The sequence below is a fragment of the Cyprinodon tularosa genome, unplaced genomic scaffold (genome assembly GCF_016077235.1).
Source record: "Cyprinodon tularosa strain WSP-4 unplaced genomic scaffold, ASM1607723v1 ctg955, whole genome shotgun sequence".
NCBI lineage: Eukaryota > Metazoa > Chordata > Actinopteri > Cyprinodontiformes > Cyprinodontidae > Cyprinodon > Cyprinodon tularosa.
Genome location: NW_024039735.1, coordinates 223,614 through 245,000, shown reverse-complemented (window position 1 = coordinate 245,000; position 21,387 = coordinate 223,614). Strand labels below are relative to the sequence as shown.

Genomic DNA, 21,387 nt, shown 5'->3' with positions numbered 1-21,387 from the left:
AGGAGGTTCTGTCCTCCTAGAGGTTCTGTCCTCCTAGAGGTTCTGACCTCCTAGAAGCAGGAGGTTCTGTCCTCCTAGAGGTTCTGACCTCCTAGAAGCAGGAGGTTCTGTCCTCCTAGAGGTTCTGTCCTCCTAGAGGTTCTGACCTCCTAGAAGCAGGAGGTTCTGTCCTCCTAGAAGCAGGAGGTTCTGTCCTCCTAGAAGCAGGAGGTTCTGTCCTCCTAGAGGTTCTGTCCTCCTAGAGGTTCTGACCTCCTAGAAGCAGGAGGTTCTGTCCTCCTAGAGGTTCTGTCCTCCTAGAAGCAGGAGGTTCTGTCCTCCTAGAGGTTCTGTCCTCCTAGAGGTTCTGACCTCCTAGAAGCAGGAGGTTCTGACCTCCTAGAAGCAGGAGGTTCTGTCCTCCTAGAGGTTATGTCCTCCTAGAGGTTCTGACCTCCTAGAAGCAGGAGGTTCTGTCCTCCTAGAGGTTCTGACCTCCTAGAAGCAGGAGGTTCTGTCCTCCTAGAAGCAGGAGGTTCTGACCTCCTAGAGGTTCTGTCCTCCTAGAGGTTCTGACCTCCTAGAAGCAGGAGGTTCTGACCTCCTAGAGGTTCTGTCCTCCTAGAGGTTCTGACCTCCTAGAAGCAGGAGGTTCTGACCTCCTAGAAGCAGGAGGTTCTGCTTCAGAGAGAAGCTCCTCATCCTGTGTTTCTCCTCAGACTCTCTCCTCCTCTGAACATGGCCGACTACGATCTGGTCCTGAAGCACTGGGCTCCGGTGGAGGCGGATTATAACGGCCACGGGAACCTGGTTCTGACCCGGTCAGTCAGCACTGGAAAAATCCAGATCTGGATGAGTCATTGTTTTCTTAAAATAAGTGATTTTGTTCTAGAATTGAGGCGATAAAAGAGACATTTTGCTGATGGAACAAGATAATTTAGGTTTAAAATAAGAAAAACCAAATGCTTTGTCTTATTGTCTTATTTTAAATATTATCTAATTATCTTATTTTAAGAGTAAAATACTAATTCCATTGGCATCTTATTTACCCGCTCAAATTAAAGGTAAATGCTTTTAATTTAAGAAATGTTTCCTTATTTCTAGATTGTTTTGCAGTGAGAGAAGCTAATTTTAAAGGAACCTAAAAGCCGAACTTTAAATGCCGCCGGTCGCCCGTTAACCACATAAACGTTTAACGATCTGATTTTCTCCACAGTTTATTCCATGAGTACCCAGACACCCAGAAGCTGTTCCCAAAGTTTGCAGGCCTCGCCAAGGGGGACCTGGCGAGCAATGCGGCCGTTTCCGCCCACGGTGCCACAGTTCTGAAGAAGCTTGGTGAGCTGCTGAAGGCCAAAGGAAACCACGCCGCCATCCTCAAACCGCTGGCCAACAGCCACGCCACCAAGCATAAGATCCCCATCAATAACTTCAAGGTGAGGCTGCGTTTTTCCCAGAATGCCTCCTGAGGCTTTGTTTTTCCCAGAATGCCTCCTGAGGCTGTGCTTTTCCCAGAATGCCTCTTTCTTTCTTCCTGCCACTGACTCCATGTTTCCTCTCCAGCTGATCACCGAGGTCATCGCTAAGGTCATGGGGGAGAAGGCCGGCCTGGACGCCGCCGGCCAGCAGGCCCTGAAGAATGTGATGGCCGTCGTCATCGCCGACATGGACGCCACTTACAAAGAGCTGGGCTTTACCGGCTAAACGTAATCCGGCTTGGATTAGAAATAATCTGAAATTCTTCTGCTTCACGTTTTGACCCAAGATCTTGGTTCATTAGTTAATAAACAGCTGCTGATGTTAATCCAACCGTTTCCACGAAGCATCATAAGAGCTTCGCTTTCACTGTAACCGGCTGCTTGATGAAAAGTTTGACTCTTCTGTCAATCATTGTCTGATTCGACCAATAAAATCGCTCTGCTTCTCCTTACGGCTCATTATCTTTGAGTTTCCTCTCATCTCTGTGTTTCTGCCTTTTTAATCCTAGAATATTTAACATAAAGTTATGCTAAACATGTGATAAATACAGGCTGAAGAAAAAGGTTTTAGAAAGGAGTTCAGATCTTCTAATATCTTAAACAGCCTATTTTATAAAAATTAAACCTTTTTCATGTTTGCATTTTATCATCAATCATTTTTATTCTGAGTGGACGGACTTTGGAGGCTCCAGCGACGAGCTTCCAGCTGGACGGAGAACAAAGAATTTCTATTTAAAGGTCTGATTAAAAACGCCTTCATGGTGTTACTGAAGTTCAAGTAGCTTTAATTTCTTACTACTTTTATTTCTTATTATTTTTATTTCTTCCTAAATGTTTCAATGTGGAAAATCGCTGCTGCCTCAAAGACAAAGTTTCCAGTTTTTAAATGAGTTTGTGAATCGATGGATGACGGTCTGAATGTTAAAGCAGCGTTTAGGGAAAACATCTTTGGACGTTTAAATATTAGCTTTGGTTTAACTTTCCAGATCTAACTGGATGGTTGATGACAGCAGATCATCCGCTCTGTTTAATGTAGCTCTATAATGCTGGACCTTCAAAGAGCCATTTGGACCTGAAGAAAAGTCGGTCAGAGAAACACGGAACCTTCTGAGAAAAAGGATCAATACATAAAGGAACCAACATTTATATTTTCAGGTTTTAGAATAAAAGACCTGCACATCTTTAAAGAGGAAAATAGATTTTCTGGATGTTTATAAGTAAAAAAATAAGGTAGAACTAAAGCACAAAGATTTTATGTTTTATATGATTCACTTTATTACACCTAAAAAACCAAAGAGTTAAAGTTTGTAAAACTGTCCTTTGTTATTTGAGAGCAGTGAAAAGCAGGACGTTGAGTAATGAATGCGAGCAGCGCAGCAGAGCTCTGCTCTTTAAGCTCATTAGTCAATCATCAGTGGCAGCGCCGGACACTAAAGACATTCACAGGTTATCTCAGAGCCAAAAGTAGACGGCAGGAGTTCGACTGACTGCAGCTCAACGCAATAAATTCAATAAACATCTGAAAAACAAACTGATCTAAAGGTTTTAATAAATAATAGTGTCATTAGCGTGAAAACATGCAGCGTCACAAGTTCACCAGTGTCAGCTGGTTTCACGCTGCCAAGCTAAACTCAAAGGTAATTACAGGTCGTCTAATTTTAATAAAACACCTGGATGACATTTAAACAGCGAAAAGACGTTTTTATTTTAGCTCCAACGCTTCATTTCAGCAAAGAGCCGTGAAGCTGCGGGACATTCATATCATGGACATTCCTCTGTCCCTCAGACATCCTGTTGTCCTTCCAGGTCCTCGCTTGGTGCCAAAACAGTGTTTGGTTAACTGGTCTGACGGATAATTGCCTTGATGATAACCTTTTAATAGTGCGCGCGTGTTTGTGAATGCAGTGCAGACGTGACATGAAGCACGAACCCTGTGGGGAGACACGCCTCTCCTCCTCTGGAGCCCGAGCTGAGGACCCGGGTGAGGACAGCCGCCATCATAAGCAGCTGGAGCTTCTTGGTGTTTAAAGAGCCGATTGGACGATGCTGCGTTTCCACATGTAATTTAAGGAATCAGCGTTCCAGGAAATGATTGCAATCACTGCTGATTCTAAGATCCTCTGAGAGTTTAAAGAGACGCTTCAGCTGCTTAGAAGACAGCATGATGTGCAAAGTGAAAGCCCCTTTGGGAAACTCCTCCAACTCCCATTGTCATTGTGACACAGCACACACAAGTGAACACTGCACACCATGAAATTGCATTTATGCCTCACCCGTGCAAGGGGGCAGCCCTCAATGGCGCCCCAAGGGAGCAGTGTGGCGGGACGGTACCATGCTCAGGGTACCTCAGTCATGGAGGAGGATGGGGGAGAGCGCTGGTTAATTACTCCCCCCACCAACCTGGCGGGTCAGGAGTCGAACCGGTAACCTTTGGGATCCAAGTCTGACACCCTAACCGCTCACCCACGACTGCCCAAACCCACGACTGCCCAAAGGCAGGAGTTACTCCTCATTCTGTTGAAAATGTTGACTAGACGCTTTTTCAAGCCAGCGGAGGTTGACGTAGATGTAAAGCACATAGATGCGTTGGTAAAGTGTGTTTTTCACAAAACTGTCATGATGCCAAAAAAGTATTGAGCAGCAATAAACAGGAGCTAAATTTTGTTTCCATATCAAACAGCAGCTGCAGAGACAGGAAACCGTCTGATAAGTGGAAACGACTTGATGGCTCCGAGTTCCACTTCATCCGGACTCTCAGGTCAACTAATGGGCGGGAAATAGATTTCTGTCATGTTTTCAGCGATTATAGTTTATGTGCAGGATTATCAGCATCTGGAGTCAAATATTCACTATTTAGAGAGTTAATTTAACAGTAATTCAGAGTGGGACCAAATACACTCTAATTGGTGTTAAAATTAAAGTGTTACTTTAATTTACTCTGCAGATTTTTTTATAAAAATATCTGTAAAATCTATCTTTTATTTTCTCTGGATAAATACTTTGCTACAACTCTTTTTATTTTATTAGAAAAACTTGAAAATGTAATTTATTTTTAGATTTCAGTCCAAATCTCCTTTATTTATTCTGGCCTCTTTTTTCAATAATTACTCCTTTAAAGCATCATGACTCTAACTGCATTATCAGCAATACTTTAATAAGAGGGAAATTACTTTTGCTCCAGATACAGTTTTATATAATATATACACAACAAACCACACAAGATTATAAAGATATAATAAATATATACACATATAACTCTTTAGCTTTATGGAAACCCAGAGGCTGAGAAAAGATTTATAGATAAATAAACTGAATTCTGATTAATATTTAACATTTTATCAATTCCACACTTTAGAATTACAAATTATTTTATTGGTCTGTTATATTTTAACTGTTTTCCTTCCTTATGTGAAAAAATAAACGAATAGAATGAAAAAAAGCATAAAAAACATGACTGTTTGTAATTCTATTCCGTTTATTTCTAGAGCTCCAAATCACATCATGTCACTTTATAGATCCAGATCAACCAGATCATCCAGTCAGATTGATCCAAAGTTTTCTATCTAAGGAAAACCAGCTGATTGCATCGACTCATTGACTCTTCAGCAATCCCTCACACTAAGCATGCTTGTAGCGACAGTGGAGAGGAAAAACTCCCTTTGAACAGGAAGAAACCTCCAGCAGAACCAGGCTCAGTGTGAGCGGCCATCTGCTGAGGCCCACTGGGGTTCAAGGAGACAGAAGCAGACATAGAAAAAGAAGCATAGATACAAAAGGCAACTGTCAACCAGCTCCACAGGCGGCCCCGTCCAGGAAACACACAGCCAGGCAGACGAGCTCCGAGCCAGCTCCCATGTCAGAGGATGAAGAGAGCACATCCAGTTAGTCACAGTCAGAGAAACAGGACTACACTGGAAAACAGGCCAAGCTCCAGCATCTAGAAACAAAGGTGTTGATGGCAGCAGCACAGCTGATATTTCTCTCCAGGATGGAGTCACAGCCAAACAGGAACAGACCAGATGAAGCTACTATGAGAAAAAGCAGAGAGAGCAGAACGTTAGAGATTGAACTAACAGATTCTGCAGAGTGGGAGAATAGAGATAGAATGAAGCAGAATGATGAAAAAGGGGTCCCTATGTCCTCCAGCAGTCTAAGCCTATAGCAGCAGAACTATAGAGATAGATCAGGATAACCTGAGCCACTCTAACTAGAAGCTTTATCAAAAAGGAAAGTTTTAAGCCTAAATAATTTTATATAAGCATTTATTTTAAGAACTGAGTAAAGTAGGTAACAGCTTTGCTAACAGTAGAAGACATTCATTGTGTTGCACATTTTTTAAATGAGGGCCTTTAAGCTCATATTACTCCACATTTTATTGTACTTACGTATTGGGATTGTTTGTTTTGTGATGTTTTTATTTTGAAGATGTTTTAATATTGCATGTTTGTAAGTATTCAGCAACATGATGAAATAGATGAGATAAAAAAAGTGCTCCAGTTCGTGCATCACAATTATTGCACAAATATAAAAAATGTCATCTTACAAAAGCCACATATTAAAAAAAGTTTTTAGTTCCATCTACATCATAATGTGGATGTTTTGTATCTTTGTTCAAATGTTGTGAATCAGCCTTTATTGAAAACATTAAAGTTTCCATCAGATTCTAATGGTTGTAAAGAACGATGATGCATTAATTATACTGATAAAATCAAGCATCACTGACCTGCAGACATCTCCAATATTTCTCAGGATCTTTTTCTGTTAACATTTTTAATTGATTTATTCCTAACAGCAGCTAAATCAGTTGTTTTTAACAGGCTAAAAAAATTAAAGCTTGGATTAATTAGTTTCCATAAAGTGCTTTGAAATGACAGGTGATGTGATGCTAATTAAACATCAGGAGGAAAACTAGCGAATGAGAGCAGCTTTAGGTCAGTTTAATCCAGCTTTTCTCCCGTTTTGGTAAAGCATATTTTTAAAGCAGCTGGATGAACTTCCTCTCCACCGTCATCACATCTCCTGCCAGAGTCAGAAGGTCATCAGCTGCTCGCTCTATTATCGTGCTAACAGGGGAAAGTGCCGAAGCAGATTTGGTCTTCAGGTCACTTCTGGGTTGTTTAGATAAAACTTTAATCTCTGTGAAGAGGAGACAGAAAACAGCTTTAGGAGCAGGAAAAGTTCTCATTGTTTGTGCAGAAAGCCTTTGTCTCTCTGACTCCTTGTAACGGTCGATCGGAGGTCGCGTTTAATATCCTCAGAGGTGGAAAGGTGCCAGAATGATAACTATTAATAGTGAGCATGTTAGTGTTTGCACGCAGACGTGACACTAGGGACCGTGTCTGTGGACACGCTCCAGGTGACACACCTTTTCCTCCCCCATCTGACCCTCACTGTAGGACAACAGACTCGTCTCTATGAGCCAACATTCACTTTTTATTTGTAGGAGAACAAGAAACACATCTATAAACTTTCTGTTATTACAGGATTTTAAAAAGCACCATTTGGTAAAAAACTAAACATAATATGTACAATAAAATGCAACATCTACAGAATAAGGCTTCACTGCTGCGCATGCAGGCAGAGCAGCTTCACTGCTGCGCATGCAGGCAGAGCAGCTTCACTGCTGCGCATGCAGGCAGAGCAGCTTCAATGCTGCGCATACAGGCAGAGCAGCTTCACTGCTGCGCCTGCAGGCAGAGCAGCTTCACTGCTGCGCCTGCAGGCAGAGCAGCTTCAATGCTGCGCATACAGGCAGAGCAGCTTCACTGCTGCGCCTGCAGGCAGAGCAGCTTCACTGCTGCGCCTGCAGGCAGAGCAGCTTCACTGCTGCGCCTGCAGGCAGAGCAGCTTCACTGCTGCGCCTGCAGGCAGAGCAGCTTCACTGCTGCGCATGCAGGCAGAGCAGCTTCACTGCTGCGCATACAGGCAGAGCAGCTTCACTGCTGCGCCTGCAGGCAGAGCAGCTTCACTGCTGCGCATGCAGGCAGAGCAGCTTCACTGCTGCGCCTGCAGGCAGAGCAGCTTCACTGCTGCGCCTGCAGGCAGAGCAGCTTCACTGCTGCGCCTGCAGGCAGAGCAGCTTCACTGCTGCGCATGCAGGCAGAGCAGCTTCACTGCTGCGCATGCAGGCAGAGCAGCTTCACTGCTGCGCATACAGGTAGAGCAGCTTCACTGCTGCGCCTGCAGGCAGAGCAGCTTCACTGCTGCGCCTGCAGGCAGAGCAGCTTCACTGCTGCGCCTGCAGGCAGAGCAGCTTCACTGCTGCGCATACAGGTAGAGCAGCTTCACTGCTGCGCATACAGGCAGAGCAGCTTCACTGCTGCGCATGCAGGCAGAGCAGCTTCACTGCTGCGCATACAGGCAGAGCAGCTTCACTGCTGCGCATGCAGGCAGAGCAGCTTCACTGCTGCGCATGCAGGCAGAGCAGCTTCACTGCTGCGCATGCAGGCAGTGCAGCTTCACTGCTGCGCCTGCAGGCAGAGCATCTTCACTGCTGCGCCTGCAGGCAGAGCATCTTCACTGCTGCGCATACGGGCAGAGCAGCCGCTAACACAGACGGCCTGATAAATAAATGAAAACAGCAGGTGAGCAGTTAATCAAAGCTGGGCTGGTCGATGTCCGGCGGCTTGGTGCACCTGGTCAGGTTGGACAGGTACAGAGACGAGGTGTTGGGAACCAGACCTGATGCCACTTTCAGGATGGTGAGCAGCCTTCGCGCCGCATTCGTTACTCCTTCTGGACTCTGCTGACCAAGAACAAAAAAACACCCCTGATTAGAAACAGAGAAATGCGACAAACCAGGAAGCAAAAAAAAAAAAAAAAATGGCTCAATTTGTTGCGACTTTTTATAAAGGGGCATAAAAAAGCCTTTAGAATTTTATTTTTTTATTACAGAAACTTTGAGAAATCAAATATTATATTATCCAATAACGTCTATTACGACCTAGCATTGTTATTATCCAATAACGTCTATTACGACCTAGCATTGTTATTATCCAATACATTAATTGCGACCTAGCATTGTTATTATCCAATACATTAATTGCGACCTAGCATTGTTATTATCCAATACATTAATTGCGACCTAGCATTGTTATTATCCAATACATTAATTGCGACCTAGCATTGTTATTATCCAATACATTAATTACGACCTAGCATTGTTATTATCCAATACGTTAATTACGACCTAGCATTGTTATTATCCAATAACGTCTATTACGACCTAGCATTGTTATTATCCAATAACGTCTATTACGACCTAGCATTGTTATTATCCAATAACGTCTATTACGACCTAGCATTGTTATTATCCAATAACGTCTATTACGACCTAGCATTGTTATTATCCAATACATTAATTGCGACCTAGCATTGTTATTATCCAATACATTAATTGCGACCTAGCATTGTTATTATCCAATACGTTAATTGCGACCTATCATTGTTATTATCCAATACGTTAATTACGACCTAGCATTGTTATTATCTAATACCGTTTATTACGACCTAGCATTGTTATTATCCAATACGTTAATTACGACCTAGCATTGTTATTATCCAATAACGTCTATTACGACCTAGCATTGTTATTATCCAATAACGTCTATTACGACCTAGCATTGTTATTATCCAATAACGTCTATTAAGACCTAGCATTGTTATTATCCAATACGTTAATTACGACCTATCATTGTTATCATCATTACGTTAATTGCGACCTATCATTGTTATCATCATTACGTTAATTGCGACCTATCATTGTTATCATCATTACGTTAATTGCGACCTATCATTGTTATCATCATTACGTTAATTGCGACCTAGCATTGTTATCATTACGTTAATTGCGACCTATCATTGTTATCATCATTACGTTAATTGCGACCTATCATTGTTATCATCATTACGTTAATTGAGACCTATCATTGTTATTATCATTACGTTAATTGCGACCTAGCATTGTTATTATCCAATACGTTAATTATGACCTAGCATTGTTATTATCCAATACATTAATTGCGACCTAGCATTGTTATTATCCAATGCGTTAATTGCGACCTAGCATTGTTATTATCCAATACATTAATTATGACCTAGCATTGTTAGTATCCAATACGTTAATTGCGACCTATCATTGTTATTATCCAATACGTTAATTATGACCTAGCATTGTTATTATCCAATACATTAATTATGACCTAGCATTGTTATTATCCAATACATTAATTATGACCTAGCATTGTTATTATCCAATACATTAATTGCGACCTAGCATTGTTATTATCCAATACGTTAATTATGACCTAGCATTGTTATTATCCAATACGTTAATTGCGACCTATCATTGTTATTATCCAATCACATTAACTGTTCTGTGCCTCTAAAATTCTGAATTGCTGCACAAACCTGAACCTCTGCAAACAGCAGGGGGCAGTGGAGCGAAGCGGCCATCTTCCTGACAGCGTCCAGCCTTCCCATGTTGCCCGAGGCATAGCGAGCTACAGAACGCACACGGAGAAACGTGTCAGAAACGTTTTTTTCTCTGCAGCTTCTGTCTAACGTTTTATAAGAAGTCTTCTTCTCTTGTGGCTTCGTTGTGTGAAGGATTCTTCTTACCTTTAGTAACCATGAAGCAGACTTTCCCCAGGAAGTATCCAGGATCCAGATACTTTAGAGACTCGTTTGCTGACTTGAAACTGTGAAAAAAAGGATGAAGAGTTTTAGCGTCTATGCTTATAGAAAGTGGTAAGCAGACACTGTATTGGGGTCCTTATTATGGAATAAAGTATAGCGGCCATCTTGTCTCCAGGTGAATTCACCTTCCAGGTTCCTATGATCTTTTAAATGTGTGCAACTGAACTTAAATCTGTTATTGAAAACATGTTTGATTATCTTCAACCTGTTTCTGCCATAAAACCCTGGAGACTAAATCAATGCTTTATAAAGTAGATAATCCCTGGATTAAAAAGGCCTCACCTGTTCAGGTGCTGAGATTAAAGCGTGGGTGTGAGGTTACCTCTTGTCTGAGGTCAGATTAACGATGAACACCACCAGGTCGATCCTCGGTCGAGTCTTTTCGTTCTCCAGAGGAAGAGGAAGACTCCTGGCTAGTCTCCTGCTCCATGCAGAGAGGAAGCAGGAGCACCATTAGTGAACAAAGCTAACTCTGAGTGATCACCACCTTCTGCTGGCTTTAAAAGCTCAGAGAAAAAACCTGGATTATAATCTGGATGCAGCTAAAACATTGCAGTTTAACACAACAAGGCGAGCTTTGCTAAAACAGCCTGAGCTCCAGGCTGTTTTAGCTCCAGGCTTAGCTAGGCTAGGCTAGGCTTAGCTAGGCTAGGGGACTCACACATTCACAGCTTGGGCCGAATCCTCCACCAGAGCCTCTGCTAATCCCTGCTGGACCTGCTCCTCATTCTCAACCAGCTGCAGGAAAAGGCAGAACCAGTCCGCAACTTTAAAGCTGTTTTCAAACAGGCAGCAAATCCTCCCAAACATGGCTGGATGTCCATCCAGGGATGAAGTGTTCATTTATTGAGCAGGAGGAACAGATTAACTCACCAGGATGCTGGCCGTGTCCAGATTAGGAAGTTTGCTAAAAGGTTTTAAAACAGACATTCTCTGGAAAAAAGTCCCAAAGTTCAGCAAAACAATCGAGCTGCGGCTCTTCTTTCAGCTCGCGCTTCTTTTTCGAACGTCTGACTGACGTCATTACGGTGGATCGTGGTTGCTGGGCGCCATCTAGCGGTCAGTGGTGTGAATTGTTCTGTTCTAAAAGTGTCTTAAATATTATATTCTGTTCATCTTGTTTATGGTTTATCTAAAGGTTTTTATCTGTTACTGATTAAATGGGTTGGGGGGGGACTATAAATCTTATAGGATTTTTATTTTTCAATTGCTGTTTTGCACAATATGCTTAACTAAGTATTTTTTGTTGTTAAATATAAGAGATTTGGCAGATCTATTTTTTATAGATACATTGTTTAGATTGACTTCTACCTTTTTCTATCATTTGCTTTTATTAGTTCCTGCTGGTTGGCTCCTTTATTCCGCCCTGGATTCTCATCACTTTAGTCTTTGTTCACTTTACCATAAAACAAAGAAATACATTTAAATGAAACAGCAGTGAAAAGTTTGGTATTCATTGTTTTCCTGCTCTGTGTGTAAAATATCATGGTTGCTAAGCAACAGAGCGCACAGCGGTGAAAGCCGGGGAAGGATGGACCCGTTTGAATTCACAGCCAAAACTCTTCCGGTCTCCTTATTTTCACGGACTTGGAGGGACCCAGTCCAGGTAGGCCGGGTCCCTGGAGGGACCCAGTCCAGGTCCAGTCCAGGTAGGCCGCGTCCCTGGAGGGACCCAGTCCAGGTAGGCCGCGTCCCTGCAGGGACCCAGTCCAGGTAGGCCGCGTCCCTGGAGGGACCCAGTCCAGGTAGGCCGCGTCCCTGGAGGGACCCAGTCCAGGTAGGCCGCGTCCCTGGAGGGACCCAGTCCAGGTAGGCCGCGTCCCTGCAGGGACCCAGTCCAGGTAGGCCGCGTCCCTGCAGGGACCCAGTCCAGGTAGGCCGCGTCCCTGGAGGGACCCAGTCCAGGTAGGCCGCGTCCCTGGAGGGACCCAGTCCAGGTAGGCCGCGTCCCTGGAGGGACCCAGTCCAGGTAGGCCGCGTCCCTGGAGGGACCCAGTCCAGGTAGGCCGCGTCCCTGGAGGGACCCAGTCCAGGTAGGCCGCGTCCCTGGAGGGACCCAGTCCAGGTAGGCCGCGTCCCTGGAGGGACCCAGTCCAGGTAGGCCGCGTCCCTGGAGGGATCCAGTCCAGGTAGACCGGGTCCCTGCAGGGATCCAGTCCAGTTCCATCTCTCCAGGATCTGTACGCCTCCAGGACTCTGAGGCCTGCAGGAAGATGGTGGCTGATCCCAGTCCCTTCCCTCTGCGCTCCATCAGGACCAAAACCCGTTTCTTCCCATCCGCTACCAGCCTGATCAGCAAGGCCCCCGTCACCCTGGCACCCCCACTCCCCCCGAGCCGTCAGTTCAGCAAACGAATGAAAGAAAAACAAAAGCAGGAATATTTGAACCAAATCAGAACATTTTATTAACTGGTGGAGTTCTGGCAATGTGGACCCCCCCCCCTCCTTAAAAGTCTGTCCTACATCACAGCATCAGAGTTAGAGTGAAAAGATGCACCGAGCGTCAATCTGGGGACTGATGGAAAATATTAGGATGAGCTCTTTAGAGACGCAGGGAATGTCGGGGCGTCGCTTCAGGGTCTAAACCAGGACACCATCGGTTAGAAGGCAGCAAATTAAAACAGAGCTGGACAAACATGGCCGCCGTCCGCAGCTCACCTGTAGAATCAATGAGAGGAAAGAAAAACTAGAAAACATCCAGAGTCCGTAAACAAAGCAGAAAATGAAAACATCGTCCCCCTGTGAGCAACTGCTGGGAGGTCAGTGACTGTACACGTCCCACTCCGTCCACGTCCCACTCCGTCCACTCTGAACACGTCCCACTCCGTCCACTCTGAACACGTCCCACTCCGTCCACTCTGAACACGTCCCACTCCGTCCACGCCGTCCACTCTGAACATGCATAGCGGCATCTGATGCACTGCCAGCTGCATGCGCATCTAAAAAGGAAAGTGTTCAGATTTCTCCAGACTCTCGCTCCTCTGAGCTGGAGCGGCGGTCTCGCTCGTAGGAAAGGGATCTCTCCCGTCCTCTGGAGACGTCTGGGGAAGCGGAGCGCTCCCTGTCCTCCCAGTCTGCTGCAGCCTCCACCCTGTCACTGCGCCATCCCTCCCCTGCACGCTCCCGCCATCTCTCCTGGGACGGAGACGTCTCTCTGTCGCCTGGATGGGACGATCTGTCTCTGGAAGACCTGAGGAAGAAAAACTGTTTTTTAGAGAAAGTCCTTCAACGGTTTATATCTACTTTTATACGAAGGATCAAAGCTTTTAAAGAAGGACTTTCCTAATGATGCTGCCACTTCTGGCCAAAACACAGAACTGCAGTTTAATGTTTTCCAGCTGAACATGAGGCTCCGACTGTTTGCTGAGGGAACGTTCATCACGTCACCAATCAGAGTCTGAGCCAAAGTCCACCGATAGATGAACCTCAAACCAGGTTTTAGTCTTTAAGGCTCAAATTAAAAGCTAATTTTAAAGACAGGTTTCAGTAAAACCTGAGAAAATAACTGAATAATAATAAGAAAACATGAATAACTGTGTTTATAAGTGCTTCTTGAAGTCATTGTTGTCAAACAGCTAAAGCTCAGTCAGACTGGAAGGACGGTGGCTGGAAAGGGTCAATTCTCTTTAGCTCCACCAGAGAGGTTAGCACATGGGTGGGCAATTCCAGTTCCTGGGGGCCGGTATCCTGCAACTTTTAGATATGCCTTGGGTTCAACGCACCTGAATCAAGTACTCAGATAATTGGGAGGACTCTGCAGGAACCGACTGCATACTGAGGAGGTAACTCAGCCATTTGATTCAGGTGTGTTGGACCAAGGATGGATCTAAAAGTTGCAGGATACCGGCCCCCAGGAACTGGAATTGCCCACCCCTGGGTTAGCATGTCTGCTGCGTCTGCAGGGCAACCAGCTTTCCACTCATCATCTGAGTCTGGGGATGAACCGATGTTCCACGCTTTGAAACATGAGGCTTTTCTCTGGATCTTTCTGAACCACCAGGGGGCGCAAAGTTGGAAATCAAAGACGAAGGGGTGAATTTTCATTTAGCATCAGCAGATGCTAGCAGTAGCTACATCCTGAAATCCCGTCATGGTTTTTATTTCCTGCATTAAAGTTGAGGAACCATCAAAGTGACGGTTGAACTCCTGCAGAGCAGGAACTAAAGATCCGTCGTTAAAAGTTCTCGTCACCGCCGATCCGCCCGGGAGGACAATCCGCCCTCATCATGAGTGGACAGATATACGTCCAGGTGTCCATAAATGATGTAATCATGGTACTAAAATCACTCATTTCCATCATTAACTCACTAAAAGATGCTAATATGCTAAGCTGCTAATACGCATCTTTAAAACATGTATTATGATGTCATCATGGGAGACGCTCAGAGCAGTTAATCTGATTTTAGTTGTTTCTTTAGATTACGAAATATAAAGCGTTAACATAAAAGACTAAATTTATGTACATATGATTGATAACATAGAAAAGATTTTAATGCATTTTATTTCTCAGGAAATACATGATTCACCTTTAACATCTTATATTTGACTAAATTTAGGGAGGAAAAACGTCATTTAGGTCATTTTATCAAATTAAAATCAAGGGCGACCCGAATGTAGATCTAGATGCACAGATTTCGCGGGATGGATCGTGCTTCTGGGACTGATCAGGAAGTGACACCTCCTCCTGCTGTGAGCTAACAAGCTAATGGCAGCTAGCATTCTCCTCTGAGAGCCAGCTAGCTCTGCTTCTCCTCTAGGGCTCCCCCTAGAGGTTTGGAGGGGTCAGTTCAGGACATATTAGCAGCTAATAGGGACGTAACTTTGACCAGAGGCGTTAACGTGACAGAGCTTTGATGTCAGACCTCCATGGGGGGGCATTACAGCTCAGATGGCATCATTACCTGATTTCTATTTTATAGGAGAATAAAGACAAACGGGTTTATACTCTATAAAATTAATTTCTAACATAGTGTAAACGTTGTGAAAAGAGGCTAAACATGATGAAGAGTTGTTTCCATGTTGACCTGACTGGGAGCTGATGGCCGTCTGAACGCCGCAGGGTTTAAAACATGGCTGCTGCACCTATTCAAAGCCAACGGCGTCTACCTGAGACTTTTCCTCAGCTCGATAGGCGGCGAGCCAGCGGCCATGGGGGGGTGGGGGTGGGGGGCTCTGCAGCGGGACCTTCAGTCCAGAGAGGCCTTCATACGGAAATCACTTCCTGTTTCACAGCAACAACATGATGGATCTTCCTCTGATAGACGCCCTCCTAACGTCAACATTTCATTTTTTATTCCCTTTCTTTGCCCGCCCCGCTGCAATAAGGAACCCCACAGCATGACGCTGCCACCAACATGTTTAAACATGGAGGCAGTCCGAATGGAGGAAAGTACAATCATTTTATTACTGCTTTCTAATGATCGGCCATCGCAGGAAACCCTTTATACATCTGGTTTAAAGAGATAAATAAAATACTGTGAGCACCTCTTCTTCTTGTGTCTGTGGGAGTGGGAGCGTGAGCGGCGTCTGTCCCTGTGGCGGTGCTTCCTGTCTCGCTCCCTGTCCCGCTCAGATCCGTCTTCTCTGGGACGAGAGGAGCGGCGCCGTCTGGAGCGATGCGACGATGAACTGCCTCCATCCCTGCTTCAACCAGAAACAGAGCAGATGATGTTTCCTCTGTTCTCAGACAGAACGTCACACCTGATAAGGACAGCGGCGGTACCTGTGGCGTTCTCCGCTCCTGGATCTGGACCTGAGAAAAAAACAGGCATCATATAAACAGCTCAATAAATCCAAACTGTTTGATTGTGAAGTTTCAACCTTCTCCGCTCTCTCTCCCGTTTGCTCTCCCATTCCCGTTTCTCCCTCTCCTTCTCCATCTCCCACTGTCTCTCTCGTTCGTCCTCTCTTTCCCGGTCCTCTCGTCTTCTAAGGCGGATCTGTTCTTGTTTTTCTACCACAGCTTTCTGGAAGGAGAGCGTTGGGAAGTGAGCAGGTCTGTGGCCTAAAGCGGGACACAGTGGGAGTTTCCCAGTTTACCCTCAGCTTGTCAAGCTTCTCCCGGATTTCAATGAAGCCGAGGTGAAGTTTCCCCCCGAAGTGGTCGGCCAGGCGCCGGTCGTTATCGTGGAGCCCCAGGTAGGCTGAACACACCTCACACACCCGGAGCTTCTGCTGCTGGAAGCTGGAAGCTGGCATGGAGTTCCGGTAAACGTCCTTTATTCACAGTTTAATAGAAACGTTAAAGTTGTCAGATCAGGTCATAACATTAATCTGAGCTCCTGACCTTAAACTGACCTCTGCCTCTTTCTTTAAGGCCCGGGTTTTCTCCACCTTCTCCAACACCTGCTGGGCTTCTTCCACGTTCCCTTCGCCGCCCAGCTGCTCGGCCTTTGCCAGCAGCTTCCCGATCTCTTCATTTAACTCATGGACTCGCTCAGCCTTTCCGTGGAAGGAGACAAACAGACGCAGGAAGGAAGAGAAACAGTAAATCAGGGTTATCTGCATGTGTGGCTGTTCTTGCAGAGCGTCCTTCACCTTAGCCGCCACCTCAGCGCTGATCTCATCCTGAGTCTCAGCCAGTCTCTTTTTGGCCAACTCTGTTCTGCGATCGCAGTCTGCGATGAAAGACTGCAGGTGCTCTGCGGCCTGGAGAGAACGGAGAACGCTTTAACATGCGGCTGGATTATTTGGATTTAGTTTTTTTAACGACAGAGTAAAGGCCAGAGTTTCCACACATTTCCCACAGCAGTCATTCTGCAGACGACCTGATGGGGGCAGCAGAAGGAAACCAAGTAGAAAACAACTTTGAGCTTATAAACTCAAACATTTCTTCCCCAAACAGGCAGATTTGATCGGGCCATCAATTTCTTAGTGGATTATATTTCACATTTTATTAAAAAAAATGACTGGCGATGAAAACATGGCCTCCTTAGCAGAGGAAACTATTTCTATTAGTTTCAATGTTTATTCCTTTTATTCCCAAACTGCATCCCAACCATCTGCTGCTCTGCAGCCAGACAGAAATATAATAACTTTAGTCCTGATTAGGTTCATTTTCCAGGCTTTTCCATGAGCTTAAAGACCTTAAAGCAGCCGTTTCCTGAACAACTTCTGATGAAGGAAAACAAATCATTTATTTTTTCTGCTTTAAACCTACAGATCAAAATATTAGTTCAAAGATCATAAATACATAAAGCAAACATTTGTAGAGAAATAAAAGAAGAAGGAGCAGCTGAGCGTAAAGTTAGACGACTTACATCGAGCTCAAAGAAGTATTCGTTCTCCTTGGAGGCGATCTCGTAATCCGCCCGCAGAGCCAAGTCATGAACTTTAGCGCATTCTCCCAGATCCATTCTCTGAGGAATACAAGAACATCCAAATCACACCTTCTGCCAAGATCTCAACATTCCGATCCAGAACATCTCATCAAACGTTCCGATCCAGAACGTCTCAAACGTTCCGATCCAGAACGTCTCGTCAAAACGTTCCGATCCAGAACGTCTCGTCAAAACGTTCCGATCCAGAACGTCTCATCAAACGTTCCGATCCAGAACGTCTCATCAAACGTTCCGATCCAGAACATCTCATCAAACGTTCCGATCCAGAACGTCTCAAACGTTCCGATCCAGAACGTCTCGTCAAAACGTTCCGATCCAGAACGTCTCATCAAACGTTCCGATCCAGAACGTCTCATCAAACGTTCCGATCCAGAACATCTCATCAAACGTTCCGATCCAGAACGTCTCAAACGTTCCGATCCAGAACGTCTCGTCAAAACGTTCCGATCCAGGACGTCTCAAATGCTCCGATCCAGAACGTCTCGTCAAAACGTTCCGATCCAGAACGTCTCATCAAACGTTCCGATCCAGAACGTCTCATCAAACGTTCCGATCCAGAACATCTCATCAAACGTTCCGATCCAGAACGTCTCAAACGTTCCGATCCAGAACGTCTCGTCAAAACGTTCCGATCCAGGACGTCTCAAATGCTCCGATCCAGAACGTCTCGTCAAAACGTTCCGATCCAGGACGTCTCAAATGCTCCGATCCAGAACGTCTCGTCAAACGTTCCGATCCAGAACGTCTCGTCAAAACGTTCCGATCCAGGACGTCTCGTCAAACGTTCCGATCCAGAACGTCTCGTCAAACGTTCCGATCCAGGACGTCTCGTCAAACGTTCCGATCCAGGACGTCTCGTCAAACGTTCCGATCCAGAACGTCTCGTCAAAACGTTCCGATCCAGAACGTCTCGTCAAAACGTTCCGATCCAGAACGTCTCGTCAAAACGTTCCGATCCAGGACGTCTCGTCAAACGTTCCGATCCAGGACGTCTCGTCAAAACGTTCCGATCCAGAACGTCTCGTCAAACGTTCCGATCCAGAACGTCTCGTCAAACGTTCCGATCCAGAACGTCTCGTCAAAACGTTCCGATCCAGAACGTCTCGTCAAACGTTCCGATCCAGGACGTCTCGTCAAACGTTCCGATCCAGGACGTCTCGTCAAACGTTCCGATCCAGAACGTCTCGTCAAACGTTCCGATCCAGAACGTCTCGTCAAACGTTCCGATCCAGAACGTCTCGTCAAACGTTCCCATCCAGGACGTCTCTCAAATCGCCTAAATTTCTCAAATCTGGAGGAATGAGGATCTTCAGATTCATGACAAGTTAACTTCTGGTGTTTTCTAAAGTGTAACTGAGCGTTAATCTTTCTGTCTCCCAATGCTACAGAATAGATTACAATAGAAAATCACTTTATTGTCCCACCATGGGGAAATTCTAGAGTTTCCAGCAGCAAAAAAGATGATAGACATAAATGGTCACAGAAATGTGGACCTTAGAGAAATGACTAAGAATAACATAAAAGTGAAAAGTTAGAAGATAAAGAATAAAATCCTGTAAAGATATAGATCTGTGCACCTGGAGAATAAAGACAGTAAATGCTCAGCTATTCCCATCAGCTCATATAGATATATGTGTATAGATGATACTCACGGTGCCTGACAGGATGTCATGAGGACATGAATCTAACAGGTGGCTTTTACAGACCCGATCATCTGAAAACTTGATCCTCTGCCTCATGGTGTCTCCTGGAACACAGCAGCAGCTCTTTATGCCGACGTCATTATTTACTGACGTCATTAAACTACCACACTTACTAAAAGGCTCATTTTATACACAAACATCAATAAATCGTTTTAGCACACATGTTAGCATCCCCGTTAGCATCTCCAGAGTCCATTTAAAGTGAAAAGGCTTCGACTGAAGGATTATAATGAGTGACGGGATTAAAATAGGAGTTTAAAGTTATAAAAGTGTCTCTAAAGTGAGCAACAGGATGCTAACAGGTTAGCTGTCCTCATGTTGCTAGCTGACAGCTTAGCGGCTAATGCTAACAGCAGCTAACCGAGCGGAGGGTCTGTCCGGCTTACCGTCTCTGGCCGTCCCCATCAGCTGGTCCAGCATCGCCCGCATCTGCGCCTGAGCCGACATGTTGCTGAGCGGTGCTTCAGCGACTCCTTCCCCGCTAACAGCGCTCCTCTCCCCGGCAGCTGCAGGCCTCCTGTCCCCCCAAGCCCCGGTTCTTGGTTCCCTGAGCGGCGGCTGTTTGAAAAGCTGCTAAAGTGCCTCAGCGGTGACTGAAAGAACCGATGATTAATGGAGAGGAAACCAATAACATCTAAAAGCTGTTTTCTAGCCTCTTAGCTAGAAGTTGTCAAGTTTGTTCAGCGTCCTCCTTCTTCCGCTTTCTCACTTCCTCTTTGAGCGCGCCACCGGAAGGCGCGCGAAAGGGCGCGCGCTAACATCGGCAACGCGCAGGAACTGCTGCAATCAAAGCAGTGGTGTGACTGACGACACAACGCGTTCTTCTTCTTATTTACATTTTTTTTGGCGGTTTGCAAACAACAGATTGATGCATTTCCGCCACCTACTGGTGTGGATCGGAACGACTCAGGAACTAAATTCTATTAAATGTCTTATTTTTAGATATCGAAATATTATTCTGTAAATGTTACCGTCTGAATGACTTCTGAACAGTTGAAATAAATCTAATTTAACTTTTACTTTACTTAAATGTTGAATTAATTGCTGTCTCTCCTGTTCATATTTATTACAGTCAAACATTACGTGTTCAACTGTTTCATCTGTTTCATCATCTCTATCTGATTTCTGAGTGATTATACTGCAAACTAATTAAGGATGAACTAGAATCTGAACAGATAACTTATCTTAATGGCTTAACTTCTTTAGCTAATAATATTGCAATCATTTCTCCTGTATAAACTGAAAGTCCATCATTTATTCTCTTCTTAGTTTTAACATTGAATTCTAGTATAATGAAAGCTACTCTGATTTGTTATATTTTTAGAAGAATCTGTATAAATTTTAACATAACTATAATAATTATTAATATATTCCTGTACTATATATGAGTTTAATATGAATGTCTTCTTCTTTTCAACAAAGTAAAATCTACCCTAACATCTGGAACCATCCATGTATGACTGATAATGGAACTGTTTGGCTTATATTAATCTGATCTTTTTTGAGTTCTGGTATTTTTTCTTGCACAATCCAGCCAAAACTTCTAATATCTTTTGCTTCTTTTTCCCAACGGTGTTGAATTACCTGCAGAGTTGGATGATCCTTTCTATGACCTGTTAAATCAGCCCAATAATTTACTGTTAATTGCTCTCTTCAAGTGGCATTTCTGCCATTTCTACTAATAATGCAGCTCTTGGAGTAATTTTAATTTTTCCTGTACATAATCTCAATGTTGGATACAGAATGTGACCCATTTTTTCTAGATTTGTCTCTGCTGCTGAATTATAAACAATGCTTCCATAATCTATTACTGATCTACTTAATCTCATATATATATATATATATATATATATATATATATATATATATATATATATATATATATATATATATATATATATATATATATATATATATATATATATATATATATATATATATATATCCACTGGGAATTTAAATCCCATCTTATTGACCACTCTTCAACTTTACCAATAGCTTCCTGTATCTATTTAGTAACAAACTCCAAATTCCTCCCTCTCTTCCAAATTGCTCCATCATCAGCAAATAGAGAAATTCTACCTACCTTTAATAATTCTAGACAGGGGCCAACAGGGACTAGCAGATGCCAACAGGGGCCAACAGAGACCAACAGGGGCCAACAGAGAAAAACAGGGGCCAACAGGGGCTA

The 21,387-nt window shown here is 44.2% G+C and overlaps 3 protein-coding genes and 1 long non-coding RNA gene across 7 annotated transcripts in view; 1 reads left to right on the top strand and 3 right to left on the bottom strand.

The window, feature by feature from the left end:
* The window catches only part of mb (myoglobin), a 2,513-nt gene extending 594 nt beyond the window's left edge, over nucleotides 1-1,919 (top strand). The window contains exons 2-4 of the mRNA XM_038275376.1: nucleotides 699-800; nucleotides 1,196-1,415; nucleotides 1,543-1,919. Coding sequence (XP_038131304.1) covers nucleotides 718-800; nucleotides 1,196-1,415; nucleotides 1,543-1,683 — 444 coding nt within the window. The 5' untranslated portion in view covers nucleotides 699-717 and the 3' untranslated portion in view covers nucleotides 1,684-1,919. The remainder of the gene's footprint in view (nucleotides 1-698; nucleotides 801-1,195; nucleotides 1,416-1,542) is intronic.
* Nucleotides 1,920-6,868: 4,949 nt separating this feature from the next.
* Nucleotides 6,869-11,103, bottom strand: pane1 (proliferation associated nuclear element). 2 transcript variants are annotated; one of them, XM_038275350.1, is made up of 6 exons: nucleotides 11,028-11,103; nucleotides 10,816-10,892; nucleotides 10,477-10,575; nucleotides 10,077-10,156; nucleotides 9,867-9,958; nucleotides 6,869-8,202 (listed from the first exon to the last, which is right to left on the bottom strand). In XM_038275350.1, the coding sequence occupies exons 1-6, from the start codon at nucleotides 11,082-11,084 to the stop codon at nucleotides 8,050-8,052; spliced, it is 558 nt and encodes a 185-aa protein (XP_038131278.1). In that variant the 5' UTR covers nucleotides 11,085-11,103; the 3' UTR covers nucleotides 6,869-8,049. The 2 variants fall into 2 exon arrangements, with proteins under 2 accessions (XP_038131278.1, XP_038131279.1); XM_038275351.1 differs by having other exon boundaries at nucleotides 6,869-8,199.
* On the bottom strand, nucleotides 8,429-9,252 carry LOC119776763. The gene is made up of 2 exons (XR_005279820.1): nucleotides 8,719-9,252; nucleotides 8,429-8,576 (listed from the first exon to the last, which is right to left on the bottom strand). It is a non-coding gene; the product is annotated as an uncharacterized LOC119776763 (long non-coding RNA).
* A 1,429-nt stretch (nucleotides 11,104-12,532) lies between the features above and the next one.
* Nucleotides 12,533-19,942, bottom strand: zgc:158803 (LUC7 domain-containing protein). Of its 3 annotated transcripts, XR_005279823.1 has the most exons (11): nucleotides 19,583-19,942; nucleotides 19,146-19,240; nucleotides 17,413-17,511; nucleotides 16,691-16,801; nucleotides 16,451-16,594; nucleotides 16,193-16,369; nucleotides 15,974-16,119; nucleotides 15,876-15,905; nucleotides 15,638-15,796; nucleotides 13,053-13,343; nucleotides 12,533-13,018 (listed from the first exon to the last, which is right to left on the bottom strand). XR_005279823.1 is itself a non-coding variant. In XM_038275377.1 (10 exons), exons 1-10 carry the CDS (start codon nucleotides 19,641-19,643, stop codon nucleotides 13,109-13,111), a joined length of 1,257 nt encoding a protein of 418 aa, XP_038131305.1. In that variant the 5' UTR covers nucleotides 19,644-19,942; the 3' UTR covers nucleotides 12,533-13,108. The 3 variants fall into 3 exon arrangements, 2 of the variants coding, with proteins under 2 accessions (XP_038131305.1, XP_038131306.1); XM_038275377.1 differs by having other exon boundaries at nucleotides 12,533-13,343; XM_038275378.1 differs by having other exon boundaries at nucleotides 12,533-13,343; nucleotides 15,638-15,793; nucleotides 19,583-19,940.
* Between the last annotated feature and the right edge of the window lie 1,445 nt (nucleotides 19,943-21,387).